The sequence below is a fragment of the Triticum aestivum genome, chromosome 5B (genome assembly GCF_018294505.1).
Source record: "Triticum aestivum cultivar Chinese Spring chromosome 5B, IWGSC CS RefSeq v2.1, whole genome shotgun sequence".
Classification (NCBI taxonomy): Eukaryota; Viridiplantae; Streptophyta; class Magnoliopsida; order Poales; family Poaceae; genus Triticum; species Triticum aestivum.
In genome coordinates this window covers 314,561,942-314,579,618 of record NC_057807.1, presented here as the reverse complement: position 1 = coordinate 314,579,618, position 17,677 = coordinate 314,561,942, and the positions used below count along the sequence as shown (strand labels likewise).

The window sequence follows — 17,677 nt, the reverse complement described above, 5'->3', positions numbered from 1 at the left end:
ACCGTCAACCAAAGCAAGATAAGATGCATAAAAGATAAACATCACATGCAATCAATATAAGTGATATGATATGGCCATCATCATCTTGTGCCTGTGATCTCCATCTCCGAAGCACCGTCATGATCACCATCGTCACCGGCGCGACACCTTGATCTCCATCGTAGCATCGTTGTCGTCTCGCCAATCTTATGCTTCCACGACTATCACTACCGTTTAGTAATAAAGTAAAGCATTACATCGCGATTGCATTGCATACAATAAAGCGACAACCATATGGCTCCTGCCAGTTGCCGATAACTCGGTTACAAAACATGATCATCTCATACAATAAAATTCAGCATCATGCCTTGACCATATCACATCACAACATGCCCTGCAAAAACAAGTTAGACGTCCTCTACTTTGTTGTTGCATGTTTTACGTGGCTGCTACGGGCTTAAATAAGAACCAATCTCACCTACGCATCAAAACCACAACGATAGTTTGTCAAATAGACTCCATTTTAACCTTCGCAAGGACCGGGCGTAGCCATACTTGGTTCAACTAAAGTTGGAGAGACAGTCGCCCGCAAGCCATCTCTGTGCAAAGCACGTCGAGGGAACCGGTCTCGCGTAAGCGTACGCGTAAGGTTGGTCGGGGTCGTCTCGTCCAACAATACCGCCGAACCAAAGTATGACATGCTGGTAGGCAGTATGACTTGTATCGTCCACAACTCACTTGTGTTCTACTCGTGCATATAACATCAACATAAATAACCTAGGCTCGGATGCCACTGTTGGGTTTCGTAGTAATTTCAAAAAAATTCCTACGCACATGCAAGATCATGTGATGCATAGCAACGAGGTAGAGAGTGTTGTCTACGTACCCAACGCAGACCGACTGCGGAAGCGATGACACGACGTAGAGGAAGTAGTCGTACGTCTTCACGATCCAACCGATCAAGCACCGAAACTACGGCACCTCCGAGTTCGAGCACACGTTCAGCTCGATGACGATCCCCGGACTCCGATCCAGCAAAGTGTCGGGGAAGAGTTCCATCAGCACGACGGTGTGGTGATGATCTTGATGAACTACAGCAGCAGGGCTTCGCCTAAACTCCGCTACAGTATTATCGAGCAATATGGTGGCAGCGGGCACCGCACACGGCTAAGGAACAGATCACGTGGATCAACTTGTGTGTTCTAGGGTGCTCCCCTGCCCCCGTATATAAAGGATCCAAGGGGGAGGGTGCGGCCGGCCTAGAGGAGGCGCGCAGGAGGAGTCCTACTCCTACCGGGAGTAGGACTCCCCTCCCGTTCCTTGTCCAACTAGGAGAGGTGGAGGGAGAGAAGGAAAGGGGGGGCGCCGCCCCTCCCTCCTTGTCCAATTCGGACTAGGGGGAGAGGGGGCGCGCGGCCTGCCCTGGCAGCCCCTTCCTCTTCTCCACATTAGGCCCATAAGGCCCATTAACCCCCCGGGGGGTTCCGGTAACCCCCCGGTGCTCCGGTTTTATCCGATACTCTTCCGGAACCCTTCCGGTGTCCGAATATAGTTATCCAATATATCAATCTTTATGTCTCGACCATTTCGAGACTCCTCGTCATGTCCACGATCACATCCGGGACTCCGAACAACCTTCGGTACATCAAAATGCATAAACTCATAATGTAACTGTCATCGTAACCTTAAGCGTGCGGACTCTACGGGTTCGAGAACAATGTAGACATGACCGAGACACGTCTCCGGTCAATAACCAATAGCGGGACCTGGATGCCCATATTGGCTCCTACATATTCTACGAAGATCTTTATCGGTCAGACCGCATAACAACATACGTTGTTCCCTTTGTCATCGGCATGTTACTTGCCCGAGATTCGATCGTCGGTATCCAATACCTAGTTCAATCTCGTTACCGGCAAGTCTCTTTACTCGTTCCGTAATACATCATCTTGCAACTAACTCATTATTGCAATGCTTGCAAGGCTTATGTGATGTGCATTACCGAGAGGGCCCAGAGATACCTCTCCGACAATCGGAGTGACAAATCCTAATCTCGAAATACGCCAACCCAACATCTACCTTTGGAGACACCTGTAATGCTCCTTTATAATCACCCATTTACGTTGTGACGTTTGGTAGCACCCAAAGTGTTCCTCCGGCAAACGGGAGTTGCATAATCTCATAGTCATAGGAACATGTATAAGTCATGAAGAAAGCAATAGCAACATACTAAACGATCGGGTGCTAAGCTAATGGAATGGGTCATGTCAATCAGATCATTCTACTAATGATGTGACCTCGTTAATCAAATAACAACTCATTGTTCATGGTCAGGAAACATAACCATCTTTGATTAACGAGCTAGTCAAGTAGAGGCATATTAGTGACACTTTGTTTGTCTATGTATTCACACATGTATTATGTTTCCGGTTAATACAATTCTAGCATGAATAATAAACATTTATCATGATTATAAGGAAATAAATAATAACTTTATTATTGCCTCTAGGGCATATTTCCTTCAGTTTGTTCCCTCGAACCGCTCCACATCATCGAAGAACATTTTGCGGATCGCAAAATTTAAGCAGTCGGTATCCATCCAGCCACGACGAGCAATGGATTGCTGGAGAGTGCGTAACTTTATGGAGATGTTGAACGGACAAGAACTTTGAAGCCATACTTCACTGGTGATGAGAGCATAATAATATTAGTTAAATGTCAGAAAATAAGTGCATTGAGAAATTGAACCTTTTATACTAATACTCACTCCAACAAGGCTTCATTTGATATTTCTTGAATGTACGAATAAGTTGAGCGGGCTACCCGCGTATCAATACGTGTTATTGAGCATTGCTTGGTCTGAAAGGGGGACAAAAGTTTCTTGTTTCGATTTATTTTTCGGGTGTTTTTATCTCTTAGAAGGTGGGATGGTGGGTTTTGTACTATGTATCTACGTTGTTGTTCATCTCCATTGGTATCCTCGGCACTTAGTGCGACGGTCCACTCTTGTGCCAGGCGAGCAGCAGATGCTGGGGAGATTGACGATTTCTGCTTGCTTGGTGAGGCTGGTACGAATAGAAGGATTAGTTAGGAATTGCAACATATGAAGTTGTGGGAAAAAGTACAATGGGAAAGAAAAATTACCAGAAGCATTATGAGTGGTTGGTGGAGTGCGGGATGCTAGATTGTTGTACATATTACTTGTTGTGCTACATGAACCAATGTTGCCTTGAGATGCCGGTTGTGGATGATCCCTGTCAAGCGTGCTTGTATGTTGGCATGGTGAAGCAGTATACTTGCTGAAGGATGGTGGGGTAAGGCCTGAAAACAGAGAAATATAACTAATTTAAAATGGTGGTTGAAGTACTACTGGGTGAGTTAAGGTTGAGTAACCAAATTAGCTATGTATAATTGAAGCATATGAATGTAGTTGGTAGAGGTATATCTGATATGTATGGATGATGATATGTTGAGATGTACCTGATGGGGGGTTCGAATGAAGTGCACCATGACTGCCCAGACCGCCGGACCTATTGTGGTTGTCCGAAAGAACATTACGAAGGGTGGCCCTTACTGCAATTTTTATCGAATTGAAAACAGTAGTAACCAGAATTTTGTTAAGTTTTTGAGTTGCTTCAATGGCTACTGGATTGTGAGAAAAGTTTTCAAAATCTGAAATATCTTGCAAAATAGATGAAAATTGTCCTTCAGCACTGGTGATTGCATCCTTAATGGAAGAAGAAGCCTGAAAAACCAATTATGTGAACATATAATGTGTGATGAGTGCTTGGTTGTGACTTTATTTTAGTCAGAGCATCAAAAATAAATTGTTACCTCTTCTCCATATATCGACCGTAATTTAGTTGATTTGAAACGTGTCTGCAAGTATTCTGAAATGTTGGAGACACGTGGTTGGTTAATGGTTGCGCTCGGAGTCGAATGATGATTTTCTTGAGAGCCCTCTTCTGGTGCACGGGAGTAAATACTTGGTGGTTTCATGAGCTAACAAAAAGTAAAATAATTAGTACAAAAATTAATGATAATTTGACAATTAAATTGATTAAAACATAGCTGACCTGCAGCTTCCCAAACTGAGGGAAAGGGAACCCAATGTTGTGTTTGCACTTCATGTCATTCATGATAATGCGGGTGACGAGGTCATCATCAAATGCCGCAATCCTAGGACTGGTTTCACAGTTGACATCGTCATTTGATGGCATAATATGGTCCAGATAAATTGTCTGTAGGAAACATTGGTTATATAAATTTAGTAACAAAAGTAGGTATATGCTTAGTGGAAGGTATATACTATCTGCAATTAGGTACATGGTGTGTAATAGTGCAGGATTGTATGAAGGAAAATGTGATTATAATGCGAACACACACCTGGAGGAATAGTATACACCCGTTAATTGATACTTGAGAAGAATTATGAAATCGTTTGGGCATCAAGCTGGCAGAATTCAAGAGGTCGTCGACGATGAACTGTGCCCAGTTGTATGATGAGATATTGTCAATATCAGCTACTGCGCTGATATACCTTGTGGAAATGTAGTTTGCCAGTGATTGCGGAGCCAAGAACTTTGTCATGACATAAAGGACAAATGCCGCCTTGAACGATCATTGGTCCTTTAAGCTCATCGGATATGAATATTGTTTATTAAGAATTGTCTCCAACAATTTAACAGTAACCTGTGAAAAGTGTGGAACCTCAAAAATATCACAAAGAATCCTCTTACTCCTTTCTACCTCATCTTGGTTACAGGTCTCAATGGTTCTCCCGCTGCATGGTACACCCAAGACTGAATTAACGTCCCTCGCAGAGAAGGGAACCACTTTATGAACATCAGCTACGATGGCACATGAATCAACATCAATCTTGCTCAGAAGCCAGGCGCCATACTGTCTGTTAACTTTAGTTAACTTCAGCTGAAGGATGCCGTGAAGCCCTGTTTGACGGACAAGATCCTTTTTCATGTCATCAAAACCGTTAATCAAACTAATGACACACTTTGGTTGGCATCTTGAATTTATTCTGGTGCTAGTTGCATTGCCTTTCGTCGACTTATTTGTGGCTCTCTTGCGGCGGTATTTATCAATGACACGAGTAGCGCTGCGTGACAAGGTGCCTTTCCTGGACGTGTATGGCTGGGAGTGGAGACACTACGATCAAAATTGTACAGATTCAATTACAACTAGTCTACATACTGAACAACAAAACGAGGAAGAGAGATTTTGCTTTGCTCGTGGAAAGTTCAGACTTGGACTGATAGAATATGGACATGCATCTAGTTACACGAGAGGTAAGATCGATGATAAGCAGCATACCCCGTGTGAGTCGTGGCTGATTCTGACGGGGGGAGTGGCCGGTGGAGAGCGCTCAACACCGGAGACCTGCTGGGCAAAAACGGGGGTGAGCAAAATTGTACAGATTCAATTTCAACTAGTCTACAGACTGAACAACAATGACCTGCTGGGCAAAAACGGGGTGAGCAAAATTGTACAGATTCAATTTCAACTAGTCTACATACTGAACAACAATACGAGGAAGAGAGATATTTGCTTTGCTCGTGGAAAGTTCAGACTTGGACCATAGAATATGGACATGCATCTAGTTACACAAGAGCTAAGATCGATGATAAGCAGCATACCCCATGTGAGTCATGGCTGATTCTGACGGGGGGAGTGGCCGGTGGAGAGCGCTCGACGTCGGAGACCTGCTGGGCAAAAACGGGGGCGTCGTCTTGTTTCATGCCGATGCATGCAGGGAGCCGCCGTCCGCGGCGACGAAGCTACAAGAATTAGGTCAGCCGCCGTCTGAGCGAGGCATGCGCGAGAATAATAGATCGATGAGATTAGCTTCAAGGCTGACGTTCTGTATTCCTATAAAAAAGGATTTTGTTCCAACAACTTAAATAATTATCTCACCTAATTTTATGAGGAGGCACGCCGTGGGTGGTACAGGAGGCGAGGCATGTTGTGGGTCGCACGGGAGGTTGAACCGGACCTGGGAGTATGTACTCCTAGGAGTACTGACCCATTTTCCTATATATACGCTATTCGTCACCCCGGGTGAGGAATTGTTATTCCTCACCCCAGCCTCTTCATACACCCTACTCACACCACAACTAAGCGCACCCAAAGAAAAAGGTCCTGGGAGGTAAAATTACAATTTGGAGCAATGAGCGTGTCCCTCTGAAACCACCGTAAGCAGAAGGCCTTGTGAGGTAATTTTACAAGATGAATGGAGGTGAGTTACATCGTGCATGTGACGAACCCATTCAGTTTTATTTTTCCATGCAACGTAGTCTTAGCTAGTTTGTTTTGCCTGCCATGTAATTTTACAGCGGACAAGCTACTTAAATTACCTTTGCCCATACGGGCTCTATGGCACTCCCTCTAAGTCAGTTTTTCTGCTCAATCATCAATGAATTTCTTTGAAGAAGGAAATCTTCAAGTCAACTACCAGAGAAATGACCATAGAGAGCGGATAGACTACGGAGAGCAAGATGAGATGCTTCTCCAGGTCGTTGTCCTGCACCCCGTCGTCGGCCAGCCGATTCGGCCGAGATGCTTCTCAGGTCATCGTTGTTCGCCGCCATCTTACGTCACTCAGCACGTGCATTATGTTATCTTGCCAACCACCAACATAGCGACCTGACGAAGAAATATACTACTCCACTCATTTTGCCAACCACCAATGTAGGAATTTTGAAGCCGACATAAGAACAAAATAAAGTTGGGAGACGATGTAAAACAAAGATGATCATCATACTCTAAAGAAAATGTCACCAATGCACCATCCATGATTCAATGTAAAAATACATTATATGCCATCTTGCATCTTGTTTGGTACACCGGCAAGCAAGCAAAAATGTAAACGAAATCACACGGTGACCTTAGAACTATTCTAACAACATGATGCTCTACAAGTTAACGCTAGTTGCATTAATTTACACAACAAGATTAGGGCATTAGTCACTTGCTGTCAGCCGTGCAATGCTGGAGTAGCTCCTCTCTCTGTCTGCCACTGTGAGAGCTCCACGAATATTTGTAAACTGTAGGGCCTCTCTCGCCGAGCTTCACCCTGTTTATAGGACACAAAAACAAAGTAAGCCTAACAATAAATCCAAATCCAGCTGCCATTCGAACTAATGTTGTAACTGCATAGAAATAAATACCGATGATCATGAAATGCAATGATGTCAGAACAAGAAGCGCAATTCACATGTAATTGGTATGTTTGAGCTGTGATACATGTGTACTGCAAACTGAATATTTCGCCAATCTTGATTATTACACATTCTGGGCGGCCATTTGGAAACTTATAAATTTGACATCTCATGTCCTATCCTTGCTGGATACCGCTAGCTGTTTTCTAGCTTCATTTATCAAACTACCACATCGGCAATTGCTAGTACCAACGTACACACATAACACAAATACTTACTAATTACTGTGTGTACAAAATAACTAGATCACCCTTCATTTTTTTATAAGCTATGTTTGATCAAGAATGGGGATTAAACAGGGCACAGAACAAAAACGATGTTCAGTGAAATGACCATAGCATCCGTAAATAAATATGGGAGAGAAAGAGAGTATAGAAATGAGGGAATACAAGAGAAAACATATCTAAAAGTAAAGTTACAAAAACTATATGCCTAATATTTTAAATGAAAGGAGTATTTTCCTACAAATTGATTAGTACAGTTCTACTAGTTCCCATTATCCATTTGCTAATAAATTGATTAGCATATTTCCTACGAAAACTATCTGCAAAGGATGAATCCTTATTTCCTCCTACTTCTACTACTTCTCATTATCCATTTGCTAATTACTCCGCCGCCGTCGCTGCCGCTAATCATCGTTAATCTAGTCGATCCATATATTCTAGTACTACACCACGGTGCTACTTCCATCCACTATTTTTTCATCTCGCTACTACAGCATGCGACAGCCTAATTAACGGCTAGCCAGCAAATTTTACAGCATTGTGTGCTGTGGCCAAACATGTGGTCTGTATTCTGAATACTCCAGAAAAGCTTTGTTAAGTTAAAACTATGGTATTGTGTGCCTACTGATTAAATTACTGTAATTTTTGATACTTTGTTTTTTCTGATACTTTGCTACCAAACATAGCCTAAGTTTTTTTCCCCGAAATAGTCGCCAAAAATCACCATCATATATATGAAATAGCCATTGTTTCCTGAAAATTGTTATCGCGACGAACTCAATTCTTTTTTTTTTTGCTAGTTCTGAATTTGTTTTCTAGCATGCTTGTAGTCTATAACACTGAACACCATGATCATTAGCTTTTTAACTTCTTTTCGCACAACTTACCAGCTAGTGAAATGATATGGTGCAATGCACAAATCTATGACGTAGTCCTGAAACCAGTAATTGGCTACCTATATGTCTAGAAAATGTAACCTGCACACAAAAGAACCTAAGCATGGATTTCATGATCTATATAACACACTTCTAACTCCACATAGCTTATCAATTTAGACCAGAACACAATCTACTACTGACAGAGAGGAACTAAATTGTTGGAATGAAATAAAAGATTGTAATGTCAGTATTAATATTGTAGTTTAGCTATGACGAAAACAACTAAATTTTGGACAGAAATCAAAATTTAAAACACAATAATTCGCCTCAAGAGAGTAAATTGCTACGTAGTTATGTATACTGACCGAGAGTAGGTGATACTGAACAGCTCCGGCGGCGAAGACCCGGTCGCTGACCATCATGATGAAAGGAGATGCATGGCGCATCAATATGCATGCCAATGGCCAAACATAACCTGAAACCGAGAAACACCAGCGACACTACATGACTACTCCGCCTTCTTTGAATCCATGACCACCCATCTCTGTGCAAAAATCAGGGTGTTCCTGATAAAAAATGTTACTTGCACGAAAGCAAGCACACAGTCAAGGATATATGGTAAATTCTAATTACCTGATTGGACAGGATGTTCAGCCTCATGATCTCTTCTATCTACAGCCTCTGCAAAAACTGAAAACCATATTAGCAACTTGGGAGGAACACGACCAGGTGAAACGTATGTGGATGTTGATTGGAAGTTTGGTGCGGAAAGCATTAGGATTGAGGTTTCTCTCCTCCTACCGTGCAATCCCCACCTACACACATGGAAGTAAAACCAAAATAGCCCAAACATACAAGGGCGTCTGGAGCACCATCGCCATACATGGCCTTTGTGAGCTGGAAGAATCACCCAGCCACGGCCAGGGAACCTGCCCGTGCTCATGAGACCCTGGACTGGCCGCAGCCTCTTGAATTGGATGGAACGTCGGCCAGCTCATGACTCATATACAAAGCGCCACAAGTAGGAAGTCGAGAGCCCTACCCTCGCCGGCCTGGCGCCATCTACACAGGCCACACCGGCAGGACGAGGAAGAGGCCGAAGAGATCCCTTTATTCCGCTTCGTCCTAGCCTACCTACCACCATCAGGACCCCAAAACCTAGATCGTAGAGACCTAAAACATACCTCTGTGGACAGATCCGTGTTCCCATCAGGAAGCCGACACCTAATCAGCCACCGGAGGCGAAGGGGATCGGTGGAATCGCCGCCGAAGGACACCACGCTCCTCCGCGCTGCGGCCGCTCGCCGCCGAGACCTCCGGCCGCTACCGCCTGCAATTAGAAACGCCACGAACCCACGACTAAAAGAATAACCGTCCACGCATATATACCAAAACGATAAATTACATCGGCTGAAGGTGGGAGCGGGCAAAATTTTACTTCAATGGGCGCTGGATCCTGTAAAAAAAAGGTGAGCGATGGAGGTGCTAGTGCGTCTGGCAGAAATTCTTATTCCTCACCCCACCCATCTTCCACGGCCACAATTCAGAAGGTAGGAAAGAAAAGCATGTGAAGTAAAATTACAGCGTCAAAAGGGAACCTCTCTGTTCCGTAAAGCAAAACGGAACACCGTAATATTACCTTCTGTATGCGAGTTATTTACATCGTGAGCCTACCCCCCATTCGTGAGGCTTTTTTCTTTAAACCATGCGGTAAGAAACATAGATGGAAAGGTAAGGAAACCGAGGCAACATAAGAAGTTGCCCTCAAGAGCACAGGAGCACGAGCCTGCCAACCTCCCAGTTATGAAACGTAGGAATCCTAATTGGGAATGTAAGATTCGAAAAAATACCCTAAGAAAGTAAATCACCAACCCATGTTCAGCAATTAAAAAATATCTGCTTATTCTAATCTGAGAAACTTTAATGTTTCAAAATAAGTTGCAACCATGCTCGTACGAAACATTAATATGTCGTAAAAAAGATTGTATAATACAAATTGACGTGAACGTAAGAAACGATCAGCATTGTCTGAATCCCGGACGTGAGGACTGCCAGCATGGCCAGAAAATCACAGCACATATCGTCTGATAGTCAAATCTAACAGTATCAAAGATGATTAATGAATGTGTAATATGGATACGAACTCTTAAAGATGGGTACGACAATGCTTTATTAGACAGCAAAGCCCAATTCAGAGTTATTTTATAACAGCAGGGTCCTATAATAATGTCACCTAAACAGCTCCGGGAATTTGGTACATCAGCATATCATTAGTAGGAGAAGTCGCAAATATTCCAATGTCTTCACAGCATTGATATCATAGATTTTGGAGTCCACATGTCCTCTGATGCATCCATACAAACCATCTTTTCAATGCTGCAAATTCGATGTACGTGGATATCAAAGTAAGCAATGGATAGTGGTTAACTTCTGCTTCAGCGACTGCATCTGTACAATAAAGGTGATGTTTCATAACTAGGATAATAATTAAAATAATGTGTCAGAAGTGAGCAATACCTCAACAGTGGTCTTGGCCAGCGAAAGAGTCGCATAAGCACATGCTAAAGCACCCTCGAGAGTCTTCTTATAGCTTACGTTAATCGAAGGAGTACAGCCACATGGCTGAAACAGAAAATGGATAACACGATGACATGATTTACTTCCTTTCAATCACTTGTCTGAAAAAATGCAAACAAGCTGAATGCTTTTTCATTCAACAAACATGCAACGTAGGGGAAGCATGCGTGTCTATAAATTTATGATGGTTACTCTGACAGAGATAAAAATAAATAAGCTCGCTGTTGATTTGTGATCTGACACATTTTTTATCAGGGTGATTCTGTGACATTGATGGCAATCTTAAGGTTTCCTAGCAGTAGTTACACCATAAGATGGATAGCTCCTAAGTTCTGACCGGCTTCCGCAGGAGGAGTCTCTTGATGTACACACCAAACAGGACAACTACTATACTCATTTTTTTTTTGCGAAAAAACTACTATACTCATTGGAAATAAGTAAAAATTTATAATAACCCATCATACACCTATAGGCAAAGTAGTTTCAAGATAAATGACAGCAAACTAAAAAAGGCTACGTTTTTACAGTTACATGGCAAAGTCAAATTGGATCAAGTGAAATAGAAGAAAAAACTAGGAAAGGGCATACCCTTCAAACAAACGAAGGCTGCTGTATCAACATCAATAATACTACTAATGGATATCAAGGTTGCTTCAAGTCTAACTGTCCAGTGAGCTTGCCCAACGCAAGTATTGGCCAAATATACACTATACCTAGCAAAGAACATTGCTTACAATTTATAACTCAAAAAATTATGCAAACTAATCAAGAAAAGAAAAACAGAACAACTTGCACCGGTAATCATTTAAAACACACACTTTCTCTTTTTATTGAAAGAGAAGGTAGATGATTTTCTACCTTATTCATTGAAAACGGGGTGGCCCCGGGTGACCGAAGGTCAAATTACATGAATATGATGTTAACACGGCACAAAAAGGTGCCGCAGGCCATCACCAAGCCTAAGAGAAGAAAAGAGAGAGGTTTTGGAAACAGTTAACACACACTTTCTTATAAGCCCTCAAAATCAATTACAACTATCTAATCTGAACTCTTATGTACCAGAGCGCTTCCAGTGCACCCGTGACACTACCGTCTGCCATCCCACCGTCAATCCGCACCACACTCCGAAGCCAATGCAATGGTTTCATGCATTGAGTTGTCCCATATCACGATTTATGACCGTTGGAGTGTTCAAGCTAACAGTGTTTCACTATAGGGTTCCAGTACCAAGGAAGATCACTCTGCACAGTCACGTTTAGTAAAGATCTGTCAGCCACTATGGGTGTTAAACTATAATATGAAAAATTGATAGTTGGAATCAGTCATGTTTGGTTCTTAAAAACAAAGACATGCCATCCTTCCCCTAGGGTTAAGTGAATTGAGACAAGGGAGATTATCTGTAGCTATAGCACATCCAAAAGGTGGTATGAAAGAGGTGTGTTTAAGGACCAGAATTATTAGGCATCTGTAAAATCAAAGAAACAAAATACTAGTACATGCAGCATGCTGCCGACGCCTGACAACATTTCTTTTATCTAGATCAGCCCTGCCAGAATAACCAATATTCTGTAAACCAACTAATTTGCAAAACCTGAGTCAGATTAAAATGCTACTAAATGGAAGAGCCCAATGGATATTCTTGAAGATGAAAAATATGATGCCTTGGGGACATTCGAACAAACAGGCTGTGAGCAATATCAACACAGACACAAAGTTGACTACAGATGTAAATTAATTACGAAGGACGTTAGGCCAGGGAAATTAATCAAATAGACTATGGTTGTAAGCATCTTGGAAAACCTCAAAGGACGGAAAAAAGAGCAACTCGGATCAGTGGCAGAAGAACACACCAACTCTTACTTCAGCATGCAGCCCTGGCTCGCACCACCCGAAGCACATCCGCAAAAAATCCGCCTCGTTGCCTGGCACCGAGGCCACACGCCGCTGACATTCCCGCCGAGATAAACAGCCAAGCACCACGCCGACGACCACCACGCCATGGCACACCACCACCGTAGTTAACCACCGTTACCCACGGCGGCGCGCCCCACCGCTCGCCAAGCCGCCGCAACCCATGCCGCCGACAACCAAGCCGTCGTGCAGCCGTCTGCTATGTTGACGTCGCAAGTAAGCTGCTGCCCAACGTCAAACCGCTTGAATTAGAATAGGAACGGGGGAGATAGGGTCGTGGGTTAGCTATCCCACCATCAGAAATCGGTTTCAGTCAAGACAAAAAGGGCAGAAAATTTAGGTCGATAGAAATAGAATATTACCTCACCAACAAGCGGTGCCGTGGAGTCTTTCTCGATCGGTTGAGCCGTGAGCCCGGTGCCATCGACGAAACGAGCTCGGTCGATTGACCGGGGTGAGGAATTACTTATTCTTCACTCTGGGTCACTAATAGAGTTTCTATATGAGTCAATTACACCACCGGTGCTTAAACTAGGTTAGGAAAATCACTTTAGTACCAAAACTTGCATCATACATTGAACTGGTGCCACAACTTGGCTCGTCGTGCAAATACGGTGCAAAACTCGTTTGTATACGCATGTGGCGCTGACGAAGTATGACAGCATGGCGTGGGGGCCCATTGTCATTGACCGGGTAGTGTAGACCAGGCGTGTGGCGTGTTGTTTTTGCGAAAACACCCTCTACTTTTTTTATTGCGTAAAAAAGCCTTGACAGGTGCGGGACACATTATCAGCGAAAGAGCACAAGTTATGTTAGAATGAAAATATTGCACGCTCGAGGAATCGTACCGCGACCTCCGCTAGCCGAACCGCGCAGCTAACTCCGTCATTATATCGTTGCATGTAATAACATAAATTAAGACTTTTATTAATTCCAACAAAAAGATGTGGACATGATGGTTAGAACACGGGACCTGCGGGACACAATCTGACAGGCATGCCACCACAACAAAGGCATTTTCTCTCTACATACGATTGTTACATTTTATGTCTACAACCGACCGCGCTCATGGGCAAAAAATGGCCTGCAGTTAGTACGGCTTATTTTCAACGTGAGTTTTTTTTTCTTTTAATCTTTAAAGTTGTAAAAAATATGTGAACCCTTGTTATAAAAAAAATGTGAATCCTTGTTATAAATGGACCGCCGCACCATCGGCAGGTGACACATTAGGCTCATATCTTTTTCCCATACATCTATTTGTATTTAGTTAATTTATTTTTCAACACAGACAAACTTTATCAAAACACATAAAAACTTATAAAGTAACATAAGAAACATTTCAAGCATCAACACTTTTATATACTACATGAATATTTTATTTATAAACTTGTGAAAGTTTGAACTTGTAAGTAAATTTATTTACATATATATATTATAAAATTAATTTAATATTTCTATCTAATATGCAAACACTTTTAAAAATTAATACAAACATTTGTATAATTCGTAATTTAATTTTATGTATATTTTTAAATTAATACGTGGGCATTTTTTGGAATTAAATGAGCATCTTTTTATGGAATTTATTTTATTTATATGTATATTATTTATAATTAGGATTTATATATATTTCACAAATTCTACAAATGAAGACAAACACAGTATGTTTTGGCTCATGTTAGATCCCCCAAGGCAGCATTTATTCGGAATTAGTAAAATTATTCATTTATGTTGTTTAAGCAAAAGATATAAGATATGTGTATCCACCAAGCCGTCAAATGGTGTAGAGGTTGGGTGGCTAGCCGAGCGATTGGATGGTCCAAGTATGCAGTTCAAGTCTTTGTCTTAATTTATGTTATTTTTCATTTTAATATAAAATTTGTGCTACAACTGGTTTTCGCAACAGTCAGGGGCTTTCTTGTGCAAAGAAATAAAATTCTGAGTTTTTTTTTTTTGCAAAAGCAACACGCCACACGCCTACTCTACACGGGGAGGTCACTGACAATGGGCCTCACGATACGCTGTCACGCCTCATCAGCGTCGCATGCGTATTCAAACGAGTTTTGCACCGTATTTGCACGCCCAAGCCAAGTTGTGGCACCAATTCAATGTATGCTGCAAGTTTTGGCACTAAACTGACTTTTCTTGTCAAGTTTAAGCACCGGTGATGTAATTGACTATTTCTGCAAGTTTCTTGTCAAGTTTATACCTAGGACGGCTGTTTGGGACACCTAGGTGCCCAGGCTCCTTGCTTCTCTACCTTCGGATTACTTTAAGATGTGTGCCATTGTGTTGGGTATAGACACTAACGGGTATACCCGTTTGCAGTATTAAAGGCGGTGAGTTATTGCAATTTACTAATTAATTCCAATTAAATGCATGTTAATTAGCGGCCACTTACTCTAATTTGGATGGAGGTATCAATTAGCATGCACACACCAAATACTTGCTTGGAAAACAAGAACCTGCCTAATTTATTCATGCATGTACGTGTGAAACAAGAAAAAAATTCTGTGGTAATTAATGCATAGAAGGAAATTATTAAAAATTGCCTAATGTTTTTTGTGCATAATATTAGTATTACTAACATGCCTTTTAAACAGATTTAGGTGTGCGTATAGTGGATATTGTCATTTTCTGCCTCCACTATGGGTATAAGAAAAAACATGTTTTTCCTTGTACTCTACCTAGTTGTTTTTAGGGTATATACCCAGAAATTATGTGAGGATAATATGTATTTTTTGGTATCATTCATCAGTATCATCACATTTGATACATCTCTATCGTGGTATGTCGTATAGGTATTCATTTATATGAACATAGCATATCATTTGTCGAGGTATTTAGTTTACGTATTTGTATCCACTTATAAAATGGTAATGACATTTATGGGTATGTACCAATAAATTTCACGTCGAGGTATTCACACAAATATCTTGAGATGCGCTGTTACTTTAAAAAAAACTTAAGTATCCACTTACAAATATATCAAACTACGTATGTAGGTTTCTAATACCTAGAATAAATTATAGGGTATATACGTGCATGCAAATTATTTGGAATAAATTATAGGGTATATATGTCTGCATGTATCTAATACCTAGAATAAATCATAGGATATATACGTGCATGCAAATTATTTGGAATAAATTGTAGGGTATATAAAAATACCTATCATAGGGTATGTACATTTGTAGGTTTATATTCCAATATGTAGAATAAATCATGCAGGAATCATCTACAATTAATGGTCGTGGAGGATACAAGTGCATGCACATAGAAAAGGAAAGCAAATTATTTGGAAGGGTAGTAGTGATTATTTCTAAGCAGGAAATGCATTAGCGGGTTAGGACCCGAACAAGGTGCCCAGGCACCTAGGTGCCCCAAACATTTTCCCTATATATACTAGTATAACGCCCGTGCGTTGCCACGGGCTTTTACAAAAAAAAATAAAGATGCAATTCATAAAGCTAAAATAACCGAGAACAATGCCGTCTAAAAGAACACGCGTCTCTTTTTTTACAATCAACTAACATAAATCATACTATCAAACGCAATAATATGTTATTGGTTGATAAACCAAATGTTATTGAAACTACCCAATAGTTCAATGGTTAGGATAGTGATGATACCCATCCATGTATGTGAGTGCATGTGTGTATCGATAGTGTGCAGACATTGTTATCCGTAGTTCCTTAAACCTTTATGAAAGCATACATCAATTTTTATTATCTTGCTCTTATCTTGTTTTAAATACAAACACAACACCAACCTGGATTTCATGTCGCTATTCTCATTCCCTAGCTGGGCGATTTTCCATCGGGAGAATTAATGCACACTTCCTAATATCTAAACGTTCCAACCTTCTACACATGGAGACTGCCCAAAGATTTTTTTTACCATTATCACTTCTTTATCTAGTAGAAGATGCCATTTTTTACAGAGTTATGACATAATATTTTAAGCACATACAATGATATTATTTTCATTATGAATAACAGGTCTGTACATCAAGTCATACAAATGAATTCTCAAGATTCAGTTACAAACCAAGTATGACATGACATGGGAAAACCCAACAATGATGTGTGTCTGAGCATCTTTCATCATGTAGGCGACCCCTAAAAGAATCAAACTGGTGTCATGCTTATTTTGACCTCAGCGCACTGGTTGTTTGGCCCACCTAAACTGGCAACCTTCAAATACACCTGACGACGTTCCATTATGTTAATCTGGTAACTGAGGTGAACATTTACAATGTTCTAAATCAAAATGAGAAAAATCTACTATTCATGCAGATAAAATCTAAGAAGCTGGCCAAATGTTGCTGCTAAGAAACTATACAGTGCTACCCATCTTGGTAACGAATTACAACAAAACCTTATGCAAAAGTTATCTTATTTCTTGTTAAGTAAAGTGCTCCCAGGTTTGCTTTGGTTTGGTTTGGAGCCTGATGGCATCCCAACTAAGAGCATTGTCATCAGAAAAGTTCAGGGACATACCACAAGATGAACTCGGCGCATATGTCAGTCTACAGAAATTCTATGTGGGTTGGTCTCTGAATCATGGTATCGAGGTTCTGTCCATGGGCAGATTTGTTAAAATTAACAGCACACCTCATGAATACATGTGTTTCAGATGATGGTGCATGGATCTGGTCCCAGCGATTACTACTCCATGTGTGTCAAAATATAAGATGAATTAAATTTCCAAAAGTCAAAGTTTCCTATGTTTGATCAAATCTGTAGCAAAATACATCTAACACCTACAATACTAAATAAATCAAATATGGAAATATACTTCATCATGAATCTAATGATAATGATTTTCTATAGTAGATATTTATGTTTTATTCTATAAAATTGGTGAAAATTAG

General features: G+C 41.2%; 1 protein-coding gene and 1 long non-coding RNA gene across 3 annotated transcripts; both read right to left on the bottom strand.

Annotated features, from left to right (window-relative positions):
- Window positions 1-2,407: 2,407 nt before the first annotated feature.
- LOC123116028 (uncharacterized) lies at window positions 2,408-5,900 on the bottom strand. The gene is made up of 9 exons (XM_044537041.1): window positions 5,631-5,900; window positions 5,308-5,373; window positions 4,366-5,142; window positions 4,056-4,220; window positions 3,814-3,981; window positions 3,460-3,724; window positions 3,124-3,300; window positions 2,747-3,044; window positions 2,408-2,663 (listed from the first exon to the last, which is right to left on the bottom strand). The coding sequence occupies exons 3-9, from the start codon at window positions 4,567-4,569 to the stop codon at window positions 2,501-2,503; spliced, it is 1,440 nt and encodes a 479-aa protein (XP_044392976.1). The 5' UTR covers window positions 4,570-5,142; window positions 5,308-5,373; window positions 5,631-5,900; the 3' UTR covers window positions 2,408-2,500.
- An 831-nt stretch (window positions 5,901-6,731) lies between these two features.
- On the bottom strand, window positions 6,732-11,446 carry LOC123111581 (uncharacterized). 2 transcript variants are annotated; one of them, XR_006454553.1, is made up of 6 exons: window positions 10,831-11,446; window positions 9,752-10,689; window positions 9,498-9,643; window positions 8,947-9,003; window positions 8,679-8,788; window positions 6,732-7,066 (listed from the first exon to the last, which is right to left on the bottom strand). It is a non-coding gene; the product is annotated as an uncharacterized lncRNA (long non-coding RNA). The 2 variants fall into 2 exon arrangements; XR_006454552.1 differs by having other exon boundaries at window positions 9,498-10,689; window positions 10,831-11,081.
- Between the last annotated feature and the right edge of the window lie 6,231 nt (window positions 11,447-17,677).